General features: G+C 35.2%; 4 protein-coding genes and 1 long non-coding RNA gene across 7 annotated transcripts; 3 read left to right on the top strand and 2 right to left on the bottom strand.

The window, feature by feature from the left end:
• Positions 1-116: 116 nt before the first annotated feature.
• LOC116123305 (probable protein phosphatase 2C 72) lies at positions 117-1,893 on the bottom strand. The gene is made up of 5 exons (XM_031409100.1): positions 1,662-1,893; positions 1,201-1,527; positions 993-1,110; positions 677-900; positions 117-598 (listed from the first exon to the last, which is right to left on the bottom strand). Exons 1-5 carry the CDS (start codon positions 1,836-1,838, stop codon positions 407-409), a joined length of 1,038 nt encoding a protein of 345 aa, XP_031264960.1. The 5' UTR covers positions 1,839-1,893; the 3' UTR covers positions 117-406.
• A 1,764-nt stretch (positions 1,894-3,657) lies between these two features.
• LOC116123295 lies at positions 3,658-6,031 on the bottom strand. The gene is made up of 3 exons (XM_031409089.1): positions 5,691-6,031; positions 4,608-4,766; positions 3,658-4,195 (listed from the first exon to the last, which is right to left on the bottom strand). Exons 1-3 carry the CDS (start codon positions 5,961-5,963, stop codon positions 3,839-3,841), a joined length of 789 nt encoding a protein of 262 aa, XP_031264949.1. The 5' UTR covers positions 5,964-6,031; the 3' UTR covers positions 3,658-3,838.
• Positions 6,032-6,985: 954 nt separating this feature from the next.
• LOC116123297 (PITH domain-containing protein 1) lies at positions 6,986-10,517 on the top strand. The gene is made up of 9 exons (XM_031409091.1): positions 6,986-7,147; positions 7,597-7,677; positions 7,947-7,996; positions 8,192-8,269; positions 8,867-8,924; positions 9,012-9,061; positions 9,263-9,371; positions 9,512-9,573; positions 10,229-10,517. The coding sequence occupies exons 1-9, from the start codon at positions 7,064-7,066 to the stop codon at positions 10,269-10,271; spliced, it is 615 nt and encodes a 204-aa protein (XP_031264951.1). The 5' UTR covers positions 6,986-7,063; the 3' UTR covers positions 10,272-10,517.
• A 705-nt stretch (positions 10,518-11,222) lies between these two features.
• On the top strand, positions 11,223-15,643 carry LOC116123294 (serine hydroxymethyltransferase 3, chloroplastic-like). Of its 3 annotated transcripts, none has more exons than XM_031409088.1 (12): positions 11,223-11,440; positions 12,534-12,774; positions 12,855-13,050; positions 13,152-13,326; positions 13,430-13,547; positions 13,639-13,751; positions 13,860-13,982; positions 14,136-14,240; positions 14,378-14,464; positions 14,547-14,654; positions 15,059-15,131; positions 15,242-15,643. In XM_031409088.1, the coding sequence occupies exons 2-12, from the start codon at positions 12,564-12,566 to the stop codon at positions 15,514-15,516; spliced, it is 1,584 nt and encodes a 527-aa protein (XP_031264948.1). In that variant the 5' UTR covers positions 11,223-11,440; positions 12,534-12,563; the 3' UTR covers positions 15,517-15,643. The 3 variants fall into 3 exon arrangements, with proteins under 3 accessions (XP_031264948.1, XP_031264945.1, XP_031264946.1); XM_031409085.1 differs by lacking the exon at positions 11,223-11,440 and adding an exon at positions 11,605-11,862; XM_031409086.1 differs by lacking the exon at positions 11,223-11,440 and adding an exon at positions 11,605-11,878.
• A 5,637-nt stretch (positions 15,644-21,280) lies between these two features.
• Positions 21,281-22,670, top strand: LOC116123310. The gene is made up of 2 exons (XR_004127016.1): positions 21,281-21,633; positions 21,925-22,670. It is a non-coding gene; the product is annotated as an uncharacterized LOC116123310 (long non-coding RNA).
• Positions 22,671-26,475: the final 3,805 nt, after the last annotated feature.

Genomic DNA, 26,475 nt, shown 5'->3' with positions numbered 1-26,475 from the left:
AATTTGTGTGCAAGTTTGCTATCTTGTTCTAATATTATCTATATGAGTTGGTCAGGATTGTCACACTCTGAGAGTTGTGAACTATATAGGTAATGCCATCAGTGAGACCCTAAAATGGGCTTTTACCATTGTTGTCACCGTATTTAATACTTCTGAATTTATCAAACCAACACAATTGATGGTTTGATAAGTCCAGGAGTTTAATTTAGAATCATAAGATATTATTGTAATTTCCAGATCTGTAGCTTGATCTGTACTGAACCTTGGAAACCCATTTGATCGATTGGTTATGGTTATTTATCTCAAAAAAAAAAAAGCAACTGGAAACATATCATGTAGTAAAATGACTATTAAGTGTTGCAAGATAAAAACTATGGCTGCGCTGCGCCACGGCGTTACAAAGACGTCAAGGTAACTGGTTTTGTTGCCTGTCTTGAAGGTAGAGGCAAACTGCAGTACAATCATCTACTTTTGAAGACGGAAACTTCTTTTTCCATGCCATGGTTGCCGCCTCCACCACAGCTCTTGCAGCTTCCTGTTCGCTACCTGATTCCCATACAATGGAGGCAACTTGGTTGCTACTAAGCACATCGAATACCTGTTTACATAAACACAATCAGGATTATTTTACTGACCTTATAATCAACTTTTACCAGTCATCATGTACTGCACTTACCCCATCAGTTGCAAGAACAATAAACTGGTCTCTGGAAGTTAAGCGGTGATAGGAAACATCAGGGACAGAAATTATGCCATGGTTTTTGAGTAGGAAGTCTCCGAAAGCTCGAGACATTGCCAGGCCTGGGGAGTCCTCATGGGGTAGCCACACTCGCTGGATATGTGGTTCTTCCTTTAAAGCAAGTACTCGCCCATTGCACTTCCTTATTCTTTCTGCTTCACCTGCATTACAAAATCATTGTTATGATTAAATTTCTGAAGAAATATGAAAGAGTCTTGATAAAAAAAAAAAAAAAAAAAAAACAGTTTCTTACTGGGTAAGCCCGGCTTTAAATCAGTTGTTAATTGGACAGCCTTGACTTCTCCCTTCTCATTCACTGTCCCCAACACAGCCCTCGAGTCCCCAAGATTTGCTATAACAAGATCTTCACCCTGATGACAAAGAAGAGAACAATGAATATGAATTTTCCAAAACAGATTATAATTCTAGGATTTCTGTTGTGATTTGCTTTCATTTAATACCTGTCTTATGACAACTACTGCTGTGGTTCCACTGCAAGAACAGTCCAAATTCTCTTGAAGCTTGACTTCCTTGTCCACCACCTTGAAAGCACTAACACAAGCCTCCTGCCATTTATAAAATTCATTGCTTGGCACCTCTTCATCATCTACTCTGTCAATGCGGTTTTGCAAATTTTGGTTATTTGTTACTGTATTCTTTGCAAGAGCATTCATTTGGTCTAGTACCAGAGATGGCAACCGATCTCTCACAATCCTGCTCACGATGTGACCAGTCTTCCCATGACCATCAAAAACTCCACAAAACGCTCCATCTTCCATTCCATATCCCTGAAGAAAACGACAGGTTTAATAACAAAAGCTTGAAGAGCAATAAGGCCAAACATATCAAATCTTGAAGAAATTCGAGAATATATATCATGTTTAAAAAAAATCCAACAAAAGAAGGAGAAGCCGATACAAACCTGGCAAAGAATGGCGGCATCTTGGTTCAGTCCTTTGCTTCCTTGTTTGGAATAAAGAGAACCAAGTTTCTTAGAAACAATATTTTGTTCAAGGAATAACACATTATCTTCATGACCTTTGTTAATCTCAGGTTGATCATGAATCTCTGAAGATGCAGTGGATATGCAGATTCCCATATCAAACAGTCTTTACACAACCTTTCTTAATTCTTCATAGTCCACCCAACTTATAAAACTCCAATGACTCATGAATTAGTCTCTGTAATCATGGATTTAAGGACCCTAAACTGCGCATGTTAGCACGATAATAATTGTATATTGATGCATAAGTGGCTCCCAGCGAGGTCAAATCACACTCTGTTTCAATAATTCTTATTGTTTTTTATGTATGCTTTGTGTAATATTTTAAGACTGCCCCAAGATTCACTTAAAGAGGCATATGATGTGTATCATTAATTATAAGATTAATTAGTTTCTTAACTTAGGCACTATTACTAGCCATGTTAGCCGGTTCAGCTACGTGCATATGCCAATGCTTTTCCCACAAAAGGTGCTGTAAATATGAACTGTTTTGGATTATAGACATAACCATTTCTTAAAAGGAAAAGGATTCTTAGTGGATTAATAAAGAGAGTGTTGACTCTGGGACAACTTTGAAGCGCATTTACAGAGAAAAGTAGATTGGTCCCGGGTAATTGGAATTCGTTAAGAGTGGCTTAACTGTTCGGACAACTTCATGAAAAGAGATGCATACAGTTGGTTGGTCAACCCACCAAAAAGAAAATTTTTTAGCCATTGGATTAATATATAATCTATAGGCTTATAGAGAACAATTATGATTTATAATATTAATGCAAGCATGCACAGATGGAGTAGGACCACTTTTGATGAGTCATGCCCAAGTAGATCTCTTATCAGATCAAGTTTATCAGACGATCATGACCATTTAATCTGTAGACTTTTCTCTGCAGATAAGTGGGTGACCATGATCATGACTTGTTCTCAAAATTTGTTGGATGGGTTATGCCATTGTCAAACAAGTTGGAAGAAGATGACTTTCAACATTATGAAATCTTTAAAGAATTGGTAGAAAAACTTTAGCCACACAGGAAAGGGCAAGAGCGTTGACAGATAATTAAAAAAAACTTTAATGTTTATCATTTAATATGTATTTTTACTAATAAGGAAAACATTCCCAGCACCCACCAGTAACAGAAATCTTGCCGACCATTACAAGCTATCTTGAATTAACAGGATGACTTGATAACTTGATCATTTTTCAAATGAATGCATATTTTAATAAATACGTAGCTTTGTAAAATTGGGTTGATGAGATACTCTTGGCAACTTGGGTGGCTCTTGGTACTGCAAGGAACCATTGACTACATTTAAAGTAATATTAAACTTCATTGAATCTACACGATTATTCCTTTTCTTTAGTATCAATAATTGATCCCATTGATATTTATATTCATGAGGTAAATCATATGAAACTTGTTAGAATAATTAAAGAAGCCCTAATTTCAATTTTCAAGCATAAATCAATGGAGAGATGGCTTATGTTTATACATTTTCAGGTGGGCACTTGTACATGCCCTCAGTTTAGATGACAATAATAATCACAATCCCAGCCTCTGTGATCCTTTCATTTTTTTTTAAGCAAACTTCGTGCTTCTTTCTTTAATCCCATATCAGATCCTTTCACATGTTCAAGGAACTTCAATAATTCAGATTTCAGATAAATTTTATTATTGTAGACTTCATATTCCTGCTGTACAAAGATTGGTATAGATGACTACGAAATCTTATCATGGATTGCAACTTCAGAATTTTTAATATATCCATTATGATTCAAGGAAGCTAATAAGAAGCTTGAACATTGGAGGAGCCTTGTATAGTCCACGAAATGCAAGGGTAGAAGGATAACTCTGGATCCAACAGTATGCTTATGTCATTCACCACATAAAAACTTGGATCGAAAATCTGATACTATTTCATATTTAATAAGCCATTAATAATTTAAAAGAATTCACAATTTGTACACCGGAATTGGAGGGGCCGATCAGAGTATACATTCTAATTCAACAAATTATTTCAACAGAATCTAGAACCATACAAGTGAAAACCAGCTGCTTGGAAGCATAATGAACTAGTAATCAATTTGATAGTTGACATTCTCACTGGCTGGATACAGGAACACTATCTTCACCATTTGTTGTCTCAGCTGCAGGTGACTTCTTTGCAAGAGGCTTGGGTATGTCAACATCATCCTGTGAGCAACGCTGCTGAGGGTGTGATAGCAGCACACACATTTGACGGAACAGGACTCGTGCTGATCCCTGTCCACTTTCAAAGATATAGCCTTCATATTCAGAAACGTGTTCAAGGGCATCAACAAGAGCATCATAGACCACCTGCGGGCAGTTGTCAGGTCCAGGCTTGTCGTGGAGGTACATCACATCCATAGTGAAGGATTTCTGGTTTACAGGCCATTGATGTTGTGGTTTTATGGATGATCTGCAGTATAAAAGAAGCTACATGCAACAGAACATCAGAACCTAAGTTGAATTTCAGGAAAAAATTCAAGCACTACAGGAATGCTATATACAGGTCAATATAATTGCCATCCTATTATGATTTCAAATTCAGAATTAAGTCATTACATAGAGGAAATGGGGAATCCACATATCGGTAAGGTTTAAAATAAAGATGCCTCAAAGAAAATCTTAAAAATAAACGAAATTGTTGCAAATACTTCTTAAACTCCCAGAGGGGCCATAATATTGAGAAATCATATGATTTTCAAGTGAAAATGCACTAAGATTTTCTAAATTGAATACTAATAAGTTTGCACAAGAAGTAAGGTCAATAGATATAAAATTTTGCACTTTTTTGGAACAAAATGCATGGGCAAATAAATACAAGTGCGAAACGACTAAAGCTTACCACCCTGAGAATCCGGTTTTGTGCACGAGATTTCCTTGCTTCATGAGCAGCTAACTTGAAGAGATGGGTGAGATCTGCCTGACCACAAGAAGAAGTGGCCGAGAGCCCCCGAACTGCAGCCATAGCTGACTCTACATCGCTGCTGAACTCTTTCCGATGCTACAACATATCAAATAAGAAACATGGATAATTTCCAATCATTATAAAGTTTCAAAATTTTTGTTCACATTATATCATAAATTATTACTTCAGCAGCATTTTCCATTTAATGTAAGCATGTAACATATGAGTAATGTTATTGTTATAGAACTACGTGCCTCAATTGTCCTTAGCCGGGAGGAGTATCCTATGGACATACAAACAAATCAGAATCAAATATAACTTTAAGATTAGTCTGAAGGCAATCCATAAAATTATGGGTTATAAACGTCCAAAACTCTTAGTTTATTCAGTCATTCATACTGAAGTCATCAACTACCTCTTACCTGACAGATTTTGGCAATAGGAAAAACTTTGAAAGGATATCCAAGCTTGCATAACATAAAGTTTAGGAGAACCTATATTCTATAAATTTCTGCATCTTTATTCCCATTCACAACATAAATTAAGACAATTGCAAGCAAGAAAATTTAATAGATAATAAACAACCTAAAGAACCTTCAAAATAGCAAATGGACAAGTTACAACTTCAGGCAAGTGATATAAATACAAATAAATGACAAGTCGTTTACAAAATGGACAGTTAAGAGGAAATGAGCGGAAACTAAGAAAAAAAAATGTAGAATTGCAAAATAGTTAATTACCCAAGAAGCGGTTTTGGCGAGAGTGGCAAAAGNCCTATACTCTATAAATTTCTGCATCTTTATTCCCATTCACAACATAAATTAAGACAATTGCAAGCAAGAAAATTTAATAGATAATAAACAACCTAAAGAACCTTCAAAATAGCAAATGGACAAGTTACAACTTCAGGCAAGTGATATAAATACAAATAAATGACAAGTCGTTTACAAAATGGACAGTTAAGAGGAAATGAGCGGAAACTAAGAAAAAAAAATGTAGAATTGCAAAATAGTTAATTACCCAAGAAGCGGTTTTGGCGAGAGTGGCAAAAGCAAAACGGTGATCGGGGTTGATTGAGAGCTTGGCATTAACGAAGAGGAGGATAGCTTGCTTGATAGAGTCCAATCTAGTGAATGGTCTCCCATTAATTCCTGTTGATTTCATTTCCACAAGGGATTCACTGTCCACATCTATGCAAAATATTATGTCTTCGTTGTTTATGCGCCTTGGGGGCAACGTGAATCGCCCTGCTACTGAGCTTGATCCTTCTACTCCCTCCATCTCTCTCGACATTTTTGGTCGATTTCTCGGCTTCGGATTTCGGAGACCCCAATATCAACCAGATGAAAGAAACGCAGCGTTTTTTCTCTCTTATGGGAAATTTCTCCCCGAACATTAACCCTATTACTAAAAAGTCCAATGGTTTACAAAATATTGCAACTATTGTCCATAACTAAATGGGTGTTCGGTTCCGGGTATCCTGCGTTTTTTAAAGAAACCGGAACTGACGGTTCCTTGAAATTTGGAACCAAAATCAAAACCAACAATTCTGGTTCCTAGGTACCCAAAATCGAAACCGGAACCTGTAACGACGGTTCCAGTTTCATTTCTGGGTACCCTGTAAAATTCATGACCCCCCAAAAGTTTTTAAAATGGTAAAAAAACCCTTAAAAACTTACGAATATCCCCCACCTGGCACTTATTAACAAAAATAAAATTACAAACTCCATTACTTTATAAATATAGATTCTCAAAAGTCAAACCAACTTATTTTAAATGTTATGAAATATAAATATAAATGTATTCATATTACTTTTTCTACAAAAGTTTTTATTAACCCCTTACTCTTTAATTTTATTTTATATTAGTCTCGGTTCCCGATTCTGATTTTTAACTATAAGAATCGGAACCATAACAGCACAGTAACAGTTCCAAAAATTTAGAACCGGAACTTACTCATTGATGGCCAATTTCAGGTAGGAACCAGAACCAAACTCCAGCTATCTGTCTGTTCCAGTTTCAATCGGTTCTTTTGAACACTCCTAATAAATTATGAAGAGTTCGTCTTACAAGTATATTTATAAAAAAAAATTAAAATAATTTCTTTATAGACATATTTTAATTTCGGTTTTGGGATAAAATAAATTATTTCAACTACGTATTTTTTGTATTTTAAGGTTTAGAAATTCTGAATCGATATAAAAATAATTATTTTATTTTTTGAACCCTTAGAATTGAAATTGACGAAACGGTGCGTCTTATGTTTATCCATACTCCATAGATCCAAACATGACCGTTTTGCCCACTGCCTTTTTAATTTTTATATTACCCGAAATTTCTTCTGCTTCAGTGTTGATCGCGCGGTAGCATCAGCAGAGATTTAGAGGGCAGAGATGGCGTGTTTACATGATCACAGTTGTGAAGATCATGATTGTTCTTCTGATTGGTCTCTCTACCAACATATAGACCTCCCCAAGGTTAATCTTTTATCTCTTATTACAATTTTTATTCACTACAACGAATGAACGATCACCATTTTTTTTTTTTCTTTTTAGTATATTGGTCTTAACTATTACTTAATTCGCACCAGATACTGACACTCAAACCTTTTAAACTGCAATTCTGCATCCTATAATTACTTAAGAGCATCTTATTTGTGTGCCCTTGGCCCCTTCTGGGAGATTAAATGAAATTAGTGGTTGTTTGATATATTGCTGGCTGCATAAACTTTATATTCTTGATTACTTGTGTTGCTATATTTGTTTTGCAATCACATCGTTATTCTGGTGAATAAGGTGCTTGGTTGTATATTTAGTTGATTTAAACTAAATTCTCTTATGAAGAACTTGAAAATATGTTATTTTAGTTGTTTGCTTTCACTGATTTTTTTTTCTTCTTTTTGTTGGATTCATTTGTTGCTTCTTAGGTGTCTGCATTAAATGAGGCTGTTCCAGGAAGTGTTAAGTCTGTCTTTAAAGCGTGGGAGCAACGTCTAAATTCTTCTGGGGTAATTTATCTATTTATTATGCGTGTATCATACATATTACTATTCACACCAAGGATTTTCTACACAAAATCTGGGAATTGCATTTACAGCGAAAGGTGCTAACCATACATCAGAAAGATACTACAAAATATGGCGTGCCGTGGTTTAATTGAGATTTTTTTTTTTGGCAACTCTGAATATTTAACATATATCTTTGTATGATATATACAAAGTAATTAATTGTTGCACGGTATCTTAAAGCTAATTGCTAGTACTCTCTGTGGAGACAGGAACACCTGGAAAGTAATGATGGCGATCCAGAGTTACTTGTTTATATTCCGTGAGTTTTTACTTTTTGTTGTTTTAGAGTCCTTATCTTTTGCAACAGGCATTTTCAAATCAAACTGTTCTAATAGCAGCATTTTGTTATTTTAATATGATTTCCTATTTAATAGAGCTATAGTATCCTTTGCCCTGCGATTTTTCTGTTTTCAAAGAGCTTACAAAGAATTATCCTTTTGTCTGGTTGTGACAGCTTTACGTCAGATGTTAAGATCAAGAGCATTTCAATTGTTGGTGGTGCTGATGGAACAAGTCCTTCCAAGATGAGAGTGTAAAAGTTTAACCCTGGGAATTTATTTCTGATGTAATATGGTCAATCGCTGCAGTTAAACTTAGCTAACCTGTTTTTTAATTAATTTCTTTTAAGAAACTGTAAACAATGCATTGAAGTAAAAGATGAGGAGATACAGTTGTAGTAGACCTAGCATCCACAAATAATCAAAGGGGAATAACTAAAACTACAGTTTATCTCATCCATAGAAGGTAGAACTATCATATGATCCTAGTAATGTAATATTAGACCTTATGTATATTTTTAGCTCTTAAAGTAGGGAACAAAAGGTTTTGCTTTCTCTCTGCACTGCAAAACATTTCATTTTTTTTTTTTTAACCTTAAGATGGAAGTTTTTTCTGCGGCTTGATCATCAAACTATGTTTTGTGTCGGTGTTTGCGTGCAAACATGCTGACTTCAGTTAGATGTTAGCGGTTTGTATGAAGGAAACTCTTGAACTTGGGCCTTCATTTCCATGTCAATGATAATTTAAATTATGATATGAAGTTTGTTTTATTGTTTTGTTCCCAGCAATTTTTCATGAAAGAAAAAGGCATTACCCTGAAATTAAGTCTTCTCTTTAAAATCTAAATTAGGTTCATCAATCGGGATGGAATTGACTTCTCAGATGCACAAGGTATGCAAGCTGTTCAGGTACGCCTAATATTGGCATCTTTTAATGAGTTATTGATAAATTTAGCATTTCAAATTATATGAGATGTTTGTATCATCTGTTTCAAGGAGTGGGATTTGGTGGAAAATCTGCAAGGAGTTTTGGAATACCAGACGAGGTAATCCTTGATTATTTCTCAAACAATTTTATGTTTATAAGGGAAACTTCATTATATTTATTTCATGATGAGAACTATTCAGGTAATCATAAGTAATTCGTGGAACATGGATACCATGTATTTTTTTTGACAAACATCTGAATTTTGTTTCATTATCAGTTATCTTCCAGTTTCTGACAATATATTAGTCTATATTATTAGATATTCCAAATTTCAAAGTGTGGCAAATATTACATTACACTTCCCTGATAATTTTGGAGGTGAAACAACTCAGATACACTACATTGGCTTAAAAGGTGAAGCCACCCAGGTAATTTAATGCTTGACAAGTTTGATGGTTGTATTGTTGCTTTTCTTTTCCCTAAAAATATTTTTTTTCTTCTTCTTTCATGTATAATTATGAACTGATAGCTTCCTCTCTCTGGTTTCTTATTTGTCTCTGAGTAACAGTTGAAGAGGGATGTTGTTGCAACAATCGTTTATGAAGTGATGCCAAATCCTTCTGATCACAAGTAAGTCTAGATTGTCCTTGTCGAATGGTTTTAAATATATGGTATTCAGATTTTTATTCAATCTCTTGTGATTCAAGAGAATGGTGTTCTAAGTTTACTTTTTAGTTGTATGATGTATTTTATTTGGCAGTTTCCATCATCATTATGCATGAATTTTTGCATTAATGTGCTTTGTGAAAGAAATGAATGATTTTGCTCATTACAAGACGTTGACCAGTTTTTATAATTATTTTTTTTTCCAAGATAATGAACTTTTTTTAATTCAAGTGTAGCTGAAAGGTCAGTCTTGTGGGATATTGACGTCACAACTATTGTACACATATCTGAAATGAAACTAGTTAATCAGTTTCATAGGAGACTGACTTCACAACTATAATCCATAATATATCTGAAGAATGTGTTAGTGGGTTGGATCATCAATAGTTCACCTTAGTTTATTGTTGGCGGGTTGGAGCCATCCAAAATGTAGTTTGTGCTGAAGTGATGCTCCATCTTGATTTCTAATTTTGTTGATGTCGGTATTAAACCAGAAAATAGGTCTGATAAATTTTGATAACTTTATTTTCAGCCCCTGATTCAGATTTTTAACACTTTACTGAAGGTCTTTTTATGTGTCTAAGCCAGTTTTCTCACTTAAACTGATGGGCCTGTGCAGGACAAAAGCTGAAACTGGTGGGGGTATTTCACATGTGGAATGAAGAATTCATGTTTCCTCATCAAGATTTGAAGTACTTTTCTGCAGTTCTGACGACACTAAACAAGTTTTAAAAATTGCTGCCAAATATCTTGGTGGCATAACTTACTTGCTTTGACAAATGTTTTACGGAATCTTTTGTTTTCTCATAAAAGTTTTAGTAGTGATGCAACACCAGACTGGACGAGTGTGATATTCATATCTATTTGTCTTTTATTATGCAAATGCCCTTACTACATGACTAATTTCATTCCTGACGTGTCGTCTCTTCAGCCAGTTTTTCTGAATGGTCGCATCAAAATTTTGTAATGGGGAATTTAGCTACAGTTTCAGGGGACGATCACAAATGCTAAAATATATTGACTCCGCATCTTGAAATTAGGCGCCGGGACTGACATGTAAATTCCCAGAATATGTTCTGTCTAAGAATTTATCTCTAAAGTAAATCACCCTAACAATTTTCATTCCTACATGTGCGTCCTCTTTAAATTTGGTCCATTCGTTTCCTTTATTTATATTTTTTATATATTGTTTCATTTTTGAAAAAAAAATCTTATCTTCCCTTTCATATATTCTGATTATCACCTTAATACATTCAAGTATCGGGAATGATACAGTCATTGAAGGTTGTGCACCGATTTCATGCATCGAATGATGTGATAAAATCCTGATCATCATTCAGTTAAAATTAATTAACAGTCAAGATTTTGTCACGTCATTAGGTGTATGAATTCGATGCACTACTTCAATAACTATAGTATTACTCTTCAAGTATTCAACTAGAACTACTACTTCCTAATACAGAAAGATCCAAATCCAATGGCTTTTGACACATATTCGGGCTTGTTCAGGGGACCATCCTTGTGCCATACCATACCCGATATTTTTCACTCCTTATTTTAAGGGATTTATTGAGGTGCAGACCCCCTTTTGAAGTCTTTGCTCTGACATCCGAATCTGTGTTATCTTACTAAAAATATCGACGTGGTACTTTTACTTATTTTTTGACCTTTTACGACAATGGAGACTGCTCACGGTCACGGCGCCACCCCACTTCACTCATTTTTAGAGAACTAGGGTTTTATTCTCTTTTCAATACAAAATTAGCACTCTCTGAAGCACCGAGACAAAGGCTCAAGAAAATTCAAGGCGCTTTCTAGCTTGTTATTTGAAGTAAAATATTCTCTAATCTTTTCCAGTATAACTCTTATCATCAAAGCTTCAATTCTTTTCTTTATTTATTTATGTTTCTTGTCACTGTTTTTGGTTTTGAATTTCATATGTGATATAGCAATATGCATCATGACCCAATTTGTTAATATGATGTTAAAAATCTCTTGCGAGGCCTGAGGGAGGCTAGCTCAACCCAAGCCCGTTTTATAAAAGAAAAATAAATTTTCTTTATAATCCTAAAAGTCGACTAAACAGTAAACACACACATTATAGCCACGGGTCACTCCCCCACTCCAAGCCGACGCCGCAAACTGTCCCAACCACCGCGCGGAAAGCCATCCGCCACCCTGAAGTGACCACTAAGCGCCGATAAACGGCAACAAACGCTTCTGCGGGCAAGATTTTGGGGTTTATTCCATCCAGTAACCTCTGTCAACCGTTGGTCTTTTTCTTTTTAGCTTTTTCAATCTTGACTTTTAACCAAAAAAAAAAAATGTATATATATTAATATTTTCATTTTGAATTAATAGATTTAGTTCTTATTTTAAAATGATATAAATAATCTGTTCATGATGGTGATTCCACAACTAAACTAGGAGTTTAAATATTATATTAGAGTAAATTTGTATGCTATCAATTTTTTTTTTTTTCCCGTGATATCTCTGCTGTTTCAATTTTGTTTGAGCCTAATTTGCATATAGAATTTTGTATTTGTTCGCTCGGCAGTTTATAGTCTCAGTAGTAATACTATCATTCAGTTTGAAGTTGCCTTTAGTGTTTTTCTGTTCTCTATAAAATATCGATTATTTTTCATTTGTTCTTGAAGGATGTTCTTGAAGGAATATTGGGCCAGAGGTGCGCCCTAACTGGCAATTTCAATTAACAATTTTTTAGCTATTTTCAGTTCCCCAAATGGAGCACAATGGAACACTCACTATGATTAGCTTTCTTTTAATTAATATGATTATATTAAATTCAATTTTGCAATTGAGTCCTCATTTAGTTTATTTCATTAGCTTTCTTTTATGTAATATGATTATATTAATTTCAATTTTGCAATTGAGTCCTCGTTTATTTTATTTTCAATGTGTAGGATATTTGTGTGGCATTGATAAAAACCAAGATGCAGGCGTGTAGTGGTGCTGCTGTGAATGGTTCTTTGCAACAGGTCATTTGGGCCAAGAGTTTGCGATTTCCTTCGAAAGGGTCTGGTATGAGCGGATTCCCAAATCAGATTAAATTAAATTCCATGAAGCCATGCAAATCCTCTTACATTGAAGGAAGTTTGGTTACTGGGAGGCCACCATCTTCTGTATCTGTACCTGAAATTGGAGGTACTTGTAGTTTTGCTCTCTGGTTTTAGAAATTGTATTTCAAATCTGGCTGTTCCTTGAATTATAAAGTCCAATGTCAGGTAATGGAAGTAGCTTTGTAGACTATGAACTTAGTGAAGCAGATCCTCAGGTGCGTGAAATTATCAATAAAGAGAAAGAGAGGCAGTTCAAGAGCCTTGAGCTTATTGCTTCAGAGAATTTTACATCCCGGGCGGTGATGGAAGCAGTTGGTTCATGTTTGACAAACAAATATTCTGAAGGATTGCCTGGTAAAAGGTAAACCCTTTTCCATTTCAAGGAAATGTGTATTCAAGTTTATTTGTTTTATTTTTTATATTGTATCTTACGTGAACAAAACATCCTTTTATGTACTGCAGATATTATGGTGGTAATGAGCACATCGATGAGCTTGAAACCCTTTGTCAGAAAAGGGCTTTGGCAGCATTTCACTTGGATGAAAAGAAGTGGGGTGTGAATGTCCAACCATTGTCAGGTTCTCCAGCGAATTTTGAGGTTTACACTGCTATTATGAATCCACATGATCGAATAATGGTTAGTTGCTCTATATACTTTTTTTTTTTTTCTCAATTTCTAATTATGATTATTGTCCTACTAGAAATGTTGAATCCATAATATATTGTTGTAACTTATTTAGGGTTTGGACTTACCTCATGGTGGACATTTGTCTCATGGGTTCATGACTCCTAAAAGGCGGGTTTCTGGCACCTCAATTTATTTTGAATCCATGCCTTATCGACTTGACGAGTCTACAGGTGAAGCTGGTTAATTCTCAAAGTTGCCTAGGATATAATGATTGACAATATGGCTTAGTGGTTGATTAATTTTTTGTTGTATTTGAAACAGGACTTGTTGATTATGATATGCTTGAGAAAACAGCTATTCTCTTTCGACCAAAACTCATAATTGCTGGTGCTAGTGCATATCCACGAGATTTTGACTATCCTCGCATGAGGAAGGTAAGGATTTATTACCACTTCTGCGTTAATATCGGTTAGATAATGGCACAAAAGGTTTCTGCTCTGTGTTTGTGTATTCCTTAGTGGCTAACCACTTGGCATTGGAAGATTGCTGATGCAGTTGGAGCTTTTCTTATGATGGATATGGCTCATATAAGTGGGCTTGTTGCTGCTTCTGTCGTGGCTGACCCCTTTGAGTATTGTGATATTGTGACAACAACAACACACAAGGTTTGGTTTGAATGCTTGAAATAGTCTTGTTGTGCTAAATATTTCTGAATTTAGTTTTCTATAAAATGTTTCATAATTTTTTATCTTATTATTATTATTATTTTTTTTTTTTTTTACTATCATGACATGATAAATTTCTATACTTCCATCCAGTCCCTGAGGGGTCCAAGAGGTGGTATGATTTTCTTCAGAAAGGATCCCATCCTTGGAGTGGATCTAGAGTCTGCCATCAATAATGCTGTTTTTCCAGGTTTACAGGTTAGTTGAACTTGTCTCTTTTGCTTTCTTACCATGCGCCTGAATGATAGTTTGTTTTTGGTCTACATTGGAATTTGCTTCTATCTTCTTTAGTTATAATACTCTCTGTGGGCCATAATGAACACTTATATGTACAGGGTGGTCCTCATAACCATACAATTGGGGGCCTTGCAGTTTGCTTGAAGCATGCACAGTCTCCACAGTTCAAAGCTTACCAGGACAAGGTTATCATACTTCCATGATTAAGATATTTTCTATGGAGTATCCCAACTCAGTGGACTGAATTTAGTTAATTCTTTCATGTAGGTGGTCTCTAATTGCAGAGCTCTTGCAGGCCGATTGATTGAATTAGGCTACAAGTTGGTTTCAGGTGGAAGTGACAATCACCTGGTTCTTGTAGATCTGAGGCCGATGGTGAGTTTTTTGGGTTCTTGATATGATTTTTGAGTTTTCGTATTTAATGCAAGTTTCTCACTCCTTATTTTTTTGCCAACAGTTAGGGGTCCTGAAATATTTGTATTCTTTTTGCAAAGTGATGATTTTAGTCTTAATAGGAAGTTAATGTTAGAAACTGATGCGTTAGCTTACCATATGGTACAACATGACATATACTGTAATTTTGTGTACAATTTTAAATTGTTTATTGAAGTGCTGTTTTTAATGTTATAATATCAGACTGAATTCTTCAGTTTTGTGAAATTGCAATGTCTCAAATTATTTCACTTGACCATGCATAATGTGAAGGAACATATTTGCAAATGATATTTTATACCATTGAATTATTGGATGTAAAAAAGTATTTGCTTTGTTATTGACAGGGTATTGATGGGGCTCGTGCGGAGAAAATTCTTGACATGGCCTCAATCACCCTCAACAAAAATTCAGTGCCAGGTATGCCTTGCTTTGCTGGTCCTAATCATTTATCTTTTATAAAGTCCCGAGTGTTTTTCCTTCTATTTTGCTGTCATGGTACTCACTCCAGCTATTGTTAAATTGTAAAGGTGATAAGAGTGCCCTAGTCCCCGGTGGCATTCGCATAGGATCCCCTGCAATGACTACCAGAGGATTTACAGAGAAAGAATTCGTAGCGGTTGCTGACTTTATTCACGAGGGTGTGCAAATAACACTTGAAGCTAAAAAATTGGTTAAAGGATCAAAGCTCCAAGATTTCATGAAATTCGTAACATCATCGGATTTCTCGTTGATGAATAAGGTATCAGATCTTCGTGGTAGGGTTGAAGCTTTCACAACCCAGTTTCCTATTCCTGGAGTATAAACAGGTTACAATCTTTTGATATTTTCTCATAAGAACAAGAGGGAATAAAGGCTTCTGTAGTGTTGGAGAAATATTTATAATAGCGAAAGATTACATTTAAAAGTTTTTGAATGGTGTGGCCAAATTTTGATCTTTTTACTAATTAATTTGTTAATGCTTTATAGTTTATGTTACCGCTAAGCATAGAGAGATTTTAACTTGCGTCTTTTTAATTCTTTGGTACAACAAATTCAGAGCAATGCGTATTGTACCCTTTTTAAATTCTACTCTACTAATTCACCTGCCATGGCTTCATCACGACCATATATAACAAACAAGTTTAATTTTTTGTAACTGGACTGGACTAATAATAAGATCAGTATTGTATAAAGAGTAGATGGATGAACAATTCCAAAGTCACTCGGGCGATATTGTATGGAATATAAATGGTACCAACAATTAACTTATTTTAAAATCAAGATTATATGTATACAATTTTAGATGAGTGAGGAATCTTAGTAATTAATTTATTTCTATATTAATATAATTTGTACAAATTTTTTTTTTTTTTTTTTTTTATTTTATGACCAAGGAGGCCATGCGTAACTTTATTAATTCCGAGGCGCAAAAATGTCACATCTAACCTTAACCTACATGTTTGTTGGGTCAAACTAATGTTCAAAGGCTTGAAAACAGAGAATATAACGAAGGAACTTTTCCACAATAGGGAGGTTTTATTGTATAATTTATACATTTTTTTATTTTTTTTTAATGACCGTGGTATCCAGGTTAGCTAATGCATCACTCGATTAATCCCGGAGCGTATTAAACACCCTACAAACTTAATATTTCAAAGTAAGTCACAAATATAGTAGATAGTTTTAAGGTGATTTGAACCTAGGAAATCAACGAAGAGGGCATTGGCTGCGAGGCCAACCCTTAGGGTGCGTTTGGTTAAGGGTTATATGATATTACTAAGGTAAGGTAATTTTATATTACTTGATTACCATGTTTAATTGTCAAGTAATATAAGATTCCGATAATCTTCCAATACCAATAGTAGTTATTATTGGTAATATAAGGGTTGCGTTTGGTTCAAGGTAATATAAGATTAATCTTGTGATCTTTGTTTAATTTTCAAGATTCATTCGTTTAGTTGTCAAGTAATAAAATATTACGTAATCTTTTATTGCAAATAGTGTTTACTGTTGGTAATATTGAAGGTAATCAGATTACTTTCATAGGGGTTGTTAATATAAGATTATCGAGGTAATCTTAATTTTGACCCCATTCTGCCCTTAATCTTTTATCATTTCGGACACATTTGCCCTCATATGTCTACCAAATAACAATTGTCTAGACCCCCTATATTTGAGAATTTAGCTAAAACACCCTCGCCACAAAAAAGTTTAAAAGTTAATAAAATACCTCCAACTACCCAAGACCACCGTCGGCCGCTAGCCACCACCGCTGGCCGTCAGCGAAAGTCATCATATCGACACAAGACCGGTGGGATCTTTTCGGTTGTGTACTAGTAAGGATTTTTTCGGCCATAGATTTGTGATCTATGGCCCGCAATGACCAGATCTGGCCATTTCACGGCCAAAGGTGTGATCGTGAAACGCCATAGATCTGGCTGTGAAATGGTCGCCGTTTCATAGCCAAAGATCTGGCCTTTTCATGGCCAGATTTGTGGTCGTTTCACGGCCAAATCAGTAGTGAAACTGCCATATTCACGGCCAGATCTAGCCGGATTAGGCCTTACCGGCCCACGACCAGCCAGATCCGATTGGTCTTATGCCATTACGGCGGCTACCGGCGGTGGTAGGTGGGGGTGATTTTACTACAAATTAAAGTTTTATATGGTTGGGGTGTTTTAGTACAATTTCAAATATAGGGAGTTAAAAGAAATAATAGAATAAAATAATAATAAAAATAATATTATATTATTATTCAAAAAGGAGGGCAATTTAGTAATCTATATAACATACCAACTCATTTATCCTCCCAACTAAACATATTATTATAACATACCCACCAATTTATTCTAACCAACTAAACACATTTCTCTAAAGATTCCCTAGTAATTTATCTTTCCAGTAATATAACATTCCTCGGTAATATAATATTCCCTGAACCAAACGCTCCCAAGAGGTAATCTGATTATTTCCATTTTCTTAGATATTTTAAGATTACTTGGTAATCTTATTTTTGTTACAATTTTACCCCTTATTAATAAAATTTTTGGACAATAATGCCCTTGCTTTAAAAACAATTTACATTAATCTGCCATTACAATTTTATCCCTATTTAATTAAGTTTTTGGACAATAATACCCTTATATTTAAGACAAATTGTAGACCATCACCGCTGGCAACTGGCCAACCACCGTCGGAAGTTGCCAGGAGTCGATATGGCAGTTTTTCGACCATATTGATGGGTAAAAATGGCTAGATCTATTATGGTCATTTTTCGGCCAGATCTGTCACAATTTGGCCATTTCTAGCCATATAGCCATATATATGGTCACAAATGGCCATATCGGCACACAGATGCCATTTACGACCAACCGTGTGCTGTTGGATTGTCGGAAGCTAGCGGCCGATGGTGGTTGCCGGCGGTTGGTAGTGGCTGGGTTGGTGGGCATTCGTTGATTTTCCAAACTTTTATTATGGGGTTGTTTTTGCTAAGTTTTTAAGTGTAGGGGATTATATTTAGTAATCTAAATAATAATATTTAATAAGAGGGCAATTCAGTAATTTAAATAATATACCCACTAATTTATTTCAATTAATCAAACATATTTCTCTAAATATTCCTGGTAATCTTTAGGGGGCGTTTGGTTCAGGAATGTTAGATTACTGGGAATGTTGGATTACTGGAAAGATAGATTACCTTGAAAGATTATTGGGAATCTTTAAGAAAATGTGTTTGGTTAGTTGGTGGGTATATTATATTAATATGGTTGGTTATGGGGAATAAATTGGTGGGTATGTTATTTAAATTACTAAATTGTCCCCTTTACAAATATTAATATAATATCATTTTTATTATTAATTTTTGAATAATTTCTTTTAACCCCCAATATTTCAGATTTAGTTAAAACACCCCTGCTTATATAAAATTTTAATTTATTACGAAATCACCCCCACCTCCTACCGCCACCGCAGACCACCGTCGGAAGTCTCCGAAAGTCCCCATCAGCAACTCACCATGACCAAGAGGCTTCGATATGGCCATTTGCCAGATTTGGCCGTTAATGGCCAGATCCCTAGCCATTATCGGCGAGATCTAGGCAGATTTGGCCGTTAACGGCTAGATCTCCTAGCCATTATCGGCCAGATCTAGGCGAGATTTGGCCGTTAACGGCCATATCTATTTCGGCCGGAATAGATCTGGCCATATATGGCCGGAAACGACCATATCGAAGCCTCCCGGAGCCTCCCACCCAAACTCGTTCTTTTTTAGGGACTCCGGCGAGTTTTTGGCAGCAGTCCGTGGTGGTTGGCCGCTGTCGGCGGTGGTGGCTTAGTTTAGTTATGGAATGTTGTATTACTAGGAAAGTTATATTAATGGAAATATAGATTACCTTAAGGGGGCGTTTGGTTGGTGGTTATATGAGATTACTAGGGTTAAGTTATTTTATATTACTTGATTACCATGTTTGGTTGTCAAGTAATATAAGATTTCGGTAATCTTTCAATACCAATAGTGGTTACTGTTGATAATATTGGAGTAATTTACTTAACTTCTAATCTTATATTTCATGCTCGTACAAAGCGCATTGAATTAGACTATCATTTTATTCGCGGACTGATTGTTCAAGGCTAGATTCAAGTTAAATTTATTTCGATTGATGACCAGCTTGATGACATCTTTACCAAGCCGCTAGGACGTAGACTCTTTGAACGACACCAAGACAAACTACGACTTTTAAGCCTTATCTATATCTTCATTCAAATCACAACATCTTTACCTATCTTCATTCAAATCTCAACAACTGCTTATCTTTATCTTCTTTAGGTTTCTTATCGTGTTATCTCGTTCTTGTTATTCTTATTACTATCTTGTACAACTGGTACTTATCTTCTCATGTAAATTCTTTATATATGTTGATATTATAATTCAAGCAAGACACAAGAAATATAAAATATTTTTCCAGCCTATTCTTTCGTTTACATGAGGGTTAATTTATAGTTGAGGTTTGGGGGGGAAAGTGAAAAAAAAAAAAAAAAAAAAACTTCCCCCCCACGACTGTTGGCTACTTAACAATCAGTTGACCATTAACTGCTCAACTAGCAACCAATGGTCGGCTACCGTTAAGCAACCAACGATCAAATCAATTAATTTTTTTTGATAAAATATCATGACTGCCAGATAGACGAATCTGGCTGTTGACGGCCGAATCCGTCATCGATCTAGCCGTTGACGGTCAGATCTGTCATGTATGGCCATTTTCGGCCAAATCTCTGGCCTGCGGTGGTTGCCGGCGACCGGCAGTGGCTGGGTTGGTGGGGGTACTTTGTTGATTTTCCAAACTTTTATTATGGGGTTGTTTTTGCTAAGTTTTTAAATGCATGGGGGTTATATAATCCAAATAATAATTAATATTAAAAAATAATATAATAATAATATTTAATTAGAGGACAATTCAGTAATTTAAATAACATACCCACCAATTTATTCCTCCCAACCAAATATATTAATATAACATACCCACCAATTAACCAAACACATTTTCCTAAAGATTCTCAGTAATCTTCAAGGGGCGTTTGGTTGGGGGTTATTGAAGATTACTGGGGTTAAGTCATCTTATATTACTTGATTACCATGTTTAGTTGTCAAGTAATATAAGATACCGGTAATCTTCAAATACCATTAGTGGTTACTATTGGTAATATTGGAGGTAATCTGATTACCTCAATTTTCTTAGGTATTCTAAGATTACCAGGGTTATTTATTATTATTTTTTGTTATAATTTTATCCCTTATTAATAAAAATTTAGGACAATAATGCCCTTATTTTTTTAATTTATTTACATGAATATAGTTTTTACTATTTCACCCAAATTAATTAACTTTTTGGACAAAATTACCCTTGAATTCAAACAAATTATAGCCCACCCAAGCCACCGCCACCCACCTGCCACCGCCGGAACAGCACACGAAAGGCCGAAAATGGCCGCCGTGCGCCGATATGGCCATTTTCGGTCAGATCCGTCATTGATCTGGCCGTTAACGACCAGATCTATCACGTCTGGCCATTTATGGCGAGATCTATGGCCGGAAATGGCCATACGGCGCACGGAGGCCATTTCCCGCCTTCCGTGCGTCATTAGGTTGTCGGCTGCCGATAGTGGCTGGGTTGGTGGGGGTGCTTTATTGATTTTCTAAACTTTTATTATAGGGTTGTTTTTGCTAAGTTTTTAAATGCAGGGGGTTATAATAATCAAATAATTATTAATATTAAAAAAATAATATAATTATAATATTTAAATAGAGGATAATTCAGTAATTTAAATAACGTATCTACCAATTTATTCCTCCCAACCAAATATATTAATATAACATACCCATCAATTAACCAAACATATTTTCTTAAAATCCCCAATAATCTTCAAGATAAACTAACTTTTCAGTAATCTAACATTTCTTAAACCGAACGTCCGTAAAGTTAAATTTGTACAATTTTTGACAACGAAATAATCAGCTAAGATACTGTTACCGAATTGGCACTGGCTTGATTCATAATAAAGCCCAAAAATGACGTATAAGCGGCAAAAGGACAGATGGCATTACCACGAACGGGAGATTGTGCGACTGAACCTCCGCGCGGAGGCGTTGAAGATGATAGTCATAGCAGCCGCAGGACCCTGATGCACTCAAGAGTCCTCACGGTCACAAGCAGACTGATATAGTGCGTGATTGAGACTGGGCTTAACATCTGGCCCATATAAAAGATTTAGTTTCATTATAGCCCACTCAATCGCCCTCATCTTCTATCTGACAAGACTGCCTCCCTTCCCAGTAAAGCTAGGGTTTAAGGTTTAAGCCACCCTCTTCTCTCTGGATTTCTTTCCGTTTCGAAATTCTCTGCTTCAGTGGTTGAATCTCACAATTCATTCTTTAATATTTAAGGTAATTTTTTTTTCTATTTAAGGAAGTTCTCAGTTAATGTTTTTTTTTTAGAGTTGATTTCTGAATTCCTTTTGAGTTATCACAAAATGTTCTGAACTCTAATTTATTATTTTCAATGGGCGATGTGTTTCTCATTTAATTTGTTTTGTTTATAAGCTTTGCAATGAAAGTGCTTGTTCGTTTGATGCTTAAATTTCCCTCCTTGACGTCTATATTGCATTTTGTCAGCAATCAAATTCAGTTTTAATGGTTTTATCTAATAATTTCCGCATTTTTTTGATGGGTTTGCAGCTTAAATCTGAGCTCAATGCCTAGAAAATCTAAATCTGGCAAGGTACTTGAAAAAACGCAAGAAATTGCTCCTGTAGAAGATGAAAAGCCTTCTTCGAAGTCAAAAAAAGGAAGTAAAGAGATTGATGAAAAGCCTTCTTCGAAGTCTAAAAAAGTCAGTCATGAGATTGATGAAATTTTCGCTGGTAAAAAAAGGAAGAAACCTGAAGAAAAAAAATCCCAGAAGTCAAATAAAGATGAATCTGGTGAAACAAAATTGGTGAAAAGGAAGAAAGAAAATAAGAGTAAAGGAGTTGCAGAGGGTGGTTTCGCAGATGCTCCTTCTCGGCCTAAGAAGAAAACTGAAGATGGGTTTACTATCTACACTGAAGAGGAGTTGGGTATCAATAATTCTGATGCTGGAAACACTCCGCTTTGTCCATTTGATTGTTCCTGTTGCTTTTAGTGGTACTTGCAGATGGGTATGTTCTCATTTGAATTTTTGTTGTTCTCTTTTGCGATTTTTCATTTGTCATATGTAGACTATAAATTAAACATGATTCATCAGTGTTAATTTCCCCCATTTTTGATAATGAAGTTGTTAGACATAGAGTATGTATTATTAAAAGTGTTGAAGAGGATTTTGGTGCATTTGGATGTGAATAACTCTGTAAGTTACAGTAAATCATTCGACATAGAAATCAAGTGTAATACTAAAGAACTTCTCAGTCCTGAGTAAGATCTTTTCATGCAGGAGTTTGTGATTAGATGGATCTTTATGCTGGTCATCTGGTTTTAATATTTATTAATCAATTCGATGGATCTTTATGTAGGTTAATTGGTTTTCCTTTATTAATTCACCATCAGTGTGGTTTTGAGTTGCAGGATGCGTCAATTTGCTCTGTGTTGTGTATGCTATTTTATTAAGTTGATCATGGAGATGGTAGAATTGCAGTTTTTGCTCATATGGGTTTATAGTAATGAACAATGTGTAGGAATGTAGTGCTAGTCATTACCTGCTATCACATGATTTTATCTTTTCACTTCACTTTAGGTTACCGTAGTTGAGTTATAGCTTAGAGTTTGAAACATGTTAATGCTCATAGGAGGTTTTAATAATACATTCTATTTAGATTGTCCATTCAAGTCTCACGTTCCAAATATTTAAGTAGTAATCTTCTTTTGGTCCTTTTCCTGTCATCTCATTGTGACATTGCTCAAGCAGAATGTAAGTTACCATTGTCATCACTTCCAAAGCTACTATTGATTCAAGTCCCACATTCCTTGTTGGGAAAAAATTGTCAAAATATCTTTTGCCCCGAACTTACGCTTGGCATCACAGATTTAGCTAACTTTTTGGACTCTTATTGTGTTTTTATGGCATACAGGGTTCTTCAATTTTGTTGACTAAGTGGCAATTTTCCATGTCCATTGCTGATGGCATCATTATATGAATAACTAACGAGCGTATGAAATTTTGGTTTTGAAACTGAAAAATAATATTTAGGGTCTGTTTGGTTTAATATTTTTTACTATCCTATTCATACTATTTCCAAAATACCGGTTCTGTTTCCCTATTCTGAAAATACTGTTATATTATATTTAATTAGTTTTTACTATCTTATTCATACTATTTCCAAAATACCGGTTTGTTTCCCTATTCTGAAAATATTATTATATTATATTTAATTATTTTTAAATCTTTTAAGTTTATTAATTTAACTAAACACCTCCCCAAAAAAAGTTTAGAAATTGACAAAAACACTTCCACCTACCTATATTTGCCAAATTCTGGCCATCACCGTGGGAAGGTGGTCGGAATCTGGTATAATGGCGTATTACTAGTCGAATCTAGCCAGTAGTGCGTCGATCTATCATTTTCTGTGGATCTAGCTGAAAAATGCCAAATCAACGGTCAAAGATCTGGCTGTTGACGACTAGATCTTTGGTCATCGTTGACGACCAAACATGGTCAGATCTGGTCATTTGGTCGTAGATCTGACATTTTCCAACTAGATCCACAGTGGATTTGGTTGAAAAAGGTCATCTGGGCGCACGATCAGTCAGATCCAGTCAGTCATGCATCGATATGGTGACTCCGACCACCCTCCGGCGGTGGTGGCCGGTTGCAGTATTTAATGGGTGGGTGGGGGTGTTTTTTTGTAATTTTTAATGTTTTTATTACAAATGTATTTAGTAAATTAACAAACTTAGGAGGGTGTTTTTATTAATTTTTAAATCTTACCTCGTTATTCTTACCAAACTCTAAAAATATCAAAAATACTAAAATAAACGCACCCTAAACATTTCAAGTTGGTACTTAAATAATGTGACATCATTTCAGAAATATATACTGTGAACAACTAATTCATTCAATCAAACACCCTTTGATCTCATCTAAGAGTACATTTTTGATTGTAGAAGGGCATGGATCAATGTGTTACTTCAATAAATTTTTTAACAACAACATGGTTTTAAATCATCCATTCGGGTTTTTAAAGCCAAATGCAATTTTATGTGGGGATGTGTTATGAAACACTTTCCACAAGGTAACATGTGCCTGTCCTGCATGCATAAACATGTGACTTATATTTTGTGTAATATATAATACATTTCGTTTGATATATGTAAAAACACTTTGAAAAATTAAATAATAAAGTGATTCATTTAAATTATAAAAAAAAATTAAACTACAAATACAAAGTGAATAAACAAATTAAAGAATCAAATGCAACAAAATCTTATTAGCAATTCTCTCAATATTTTTAAACAAAGGCTTTATACAGTCAATTCTGCCGCCCATTTAGCCAACTAGACTCCACCAAATAGACAACATGCATGATGGTTAGCTTGTGAAAAGAATCTCATTAATCCAAAATTTTAATCCTTTGTATCTTTGGTGATTTGTCTTCATCATAGAGTGTTTACCTTTGATCAAAGAATAAGCTTGGAACTAGAAAATATATTTCTTTTACTTAAGACGATGTAGGTGTGGCAACACAAACAAATTATATCTCATTTTACTTCTATGATCCTTGACTCCTTGTATAGACTGAACATATAAAACAGAAGAGCCTAGTTCAGCAAATTTAAGTTATGGAGCAAGAGCTTTCCACCATAGTTGTCAGTCATCATATCAATCTGCAAAACAAAAACAGATGTCAGAAGTCAGGAAGGGAAATAGATGGAATATGAGGCTTAATAGTGGCGAATGGCCCAAGATAGAAAAAACAAAAAATCCGTACCCCTTTGTTGTCCAGGACTCCAGGCTCCAATTCTATCAGAAGCAAAGTTGGAGTAACTGTCAAGTCTTCCTAGAGAATTCATTAAATAATTATATCTAACTAAACCTTTATCATTATCCAACAATTTTTTTTTTATAAAATTAAACTTAAAAGCATAAAAGAAAAATATTCTGTGGAATTTATTAGGCAGCCATGCTGCCGGAAGCACTGCAACACTTAAATCCACTAAAACAACCCATCAAACATCAACAATCAACCGACATAAGTACAGAAGCACCACTAAGTGACCTGATGATAAAAGAGCAAAGAGATTTAATATAAGTTCTTGAGTTCAAATCCCTCCAAACATTAATAGAGGTGACCACTTAGAGGATTTACTCGATCTTTCATTTTAGAACCTAGGAGATTAGCTGAAGTACGCGCAACTTGGCTCGAACACTTCCAATCATCAATAAAAAAAAAAAAAAAAATCAACCCACATTTGCAATCTGAACATAGATCTAGACAAAACTATTGTAAATGATGCCCCTCCACCAATTGTCATCGATTGTCAAGTGAAGGGGCAACTTGATAAGCTGGAGGGTATTAGAGGTGAGCAGGGACCAGACCCAACCGAGCTCAGGTTTAGGCTCGGTCCCAATGGGACAGGTCCCATTTGGGACCAATCTCAAATGGGCTTGGGATCGATCATAGGCCCATGAAAACTTTCAAGGCCTGGACCGGTTCTTGGGACCAGTCCCATGGGCCTAAAAATTTTCATTCCCCCCCCCCCCCAATTTTATATCTATTTAGGGACTTAATCAAAACTATGTAGGGGGTTTATGTATTTTTTTAGGGGTAATTTGTAAAATTTTTAATTAATTAATTAAATATAAATGAATTTTTAAACGTTAATGACTTAATTCTTAATTGGTTATAGATTTAAGATGTTTTCAATAGAGGTGGGAATTTGGGATCGACCCAAAAAACTGATTCTAGAAGGTCTGATCCTAAAACCGAATCAGGACCATGGAGGAGGGCTCGAGCCATGGTTCGGTCCCTCCTCCAAGGCCCTAAGCTTAGGATCGATCTCAAACCTTTTTCCCCTTCTTAAAAAAACCCTTGAAAAAAAAAAAAAAAAAACCCTGTCGTTTTTATAAAATAGACAATAAAAATTGGAGTTAAAATGATATTTTACCAAAAAAATTTTAATTGATTCGACTGTTGGCTGCTCAACGGCTAGTTGATCGTTGAGCGGCCAATAGTCATGTGGGGAGGAAATTTTTTTTTTTTTTTTTTCACTTTCCCCCTAAACCTCAACTATAAATTAACCCCCAAACCAGCATTT

Source organism: Pistacia vera, unplaced genomic scaffold, assembly GCF_008641045.1.
Source record: "Pistacia vera cultivar Batoury unplaced genomic scaffold, PisVer_v2 Contig141, whole genome shotgun sequence".
NCBI lineage: Eukaryota > Viridiplantae > Streptophyta > Magnoliopsida > Sapindales > Anacardiaceae > Pistacia > Pistacia vera.
Note: the sequence above shows the minus strand (reverse complement) of the source record. Positions and strands in the feature narration are given on the sequence as shown.

Coding starts and splice junctions, on each gene's coding strand:
- LOC116123305 (XM_031409100.1), bottom strand. CDS start 1,838: ATGGGAATCTGCATATCCACTGCATCTTCAGAGATTCATGATCAACCT. Junction 1,111..1,200: donor CAGTAGTTGTCATAAGACAG/GTATTAAATGAA, acceptor CTTTGTCATCAG/GGTGAAGATCTTGTTATAGC. Junction 901..992: donor TTTAAAGCCGGGCTTACCCA/GTAAGAAACTGT, acceptor TTTGTAATGCAG/GTGAAGCAGAAAGAATAAGG.
- LOC116123295 (XM_031409089.1), bottom strand. CDS start 5,963: ATGTCGAGAGAGATGGAGGGAGTAGAAGGATCAAGCTCAGTAGCAGGG. Junction 4,767..5,690: donor TCGCCAAAACCGCTTCTTGG/GTAATTAACTAT, acceptor GATATGTTGTAG/CATCGGAAAGAGTTCAGCAG. Junction 4,196..4,607: donor AAAACCGGATTCTCAGGGTG/GTAAGCTTTAGT, acceptor TGTTGCATGTAG/CTTCTTTTATACTGCAGATC.
- LOC116123297 (XM_031409091.1), top strand. CDS start 7,064: ATGGCGTGTTTACATGATCACAGTTGTGAAGATCATGATTGTTCTTCT. Junction 7,678..7,946: donor AACGTCTAAATTCTTCTGGG/GTAATTTATCTA, acceptor CTGTGGAGACAG/GAACACCTGGAAAGTAATGA. Junction 7,997..8,191: donor GAGTTACTTGTTTATATTCC/GTGAGTTTTTAC, acceptor TGGTTGTGACAG/CTTTACGTCAGATGTTAAGA.
- LOC116123294 (XM_031409088.1), top strand. CDS start 12,564: ATGCAGGCGTGTAGTGGTGCTGCTGTGAATGGTTCTTTGCAACAGGTC. Junction 14,655..15,058: donor TTGTAGATCTGAGGCCGATG/GTGAGTTTTTTG, acceptor TGTTATTGACAG/GGTATTGATGGGGCTCGTGC. Junction 15,132..15,241: donor CAACAAAAATTCAGTGCCAG/GTATGCCTTGCT, acceptor TAAATTGTAAAG/GTGATAAGAGTGCCCTAGTC.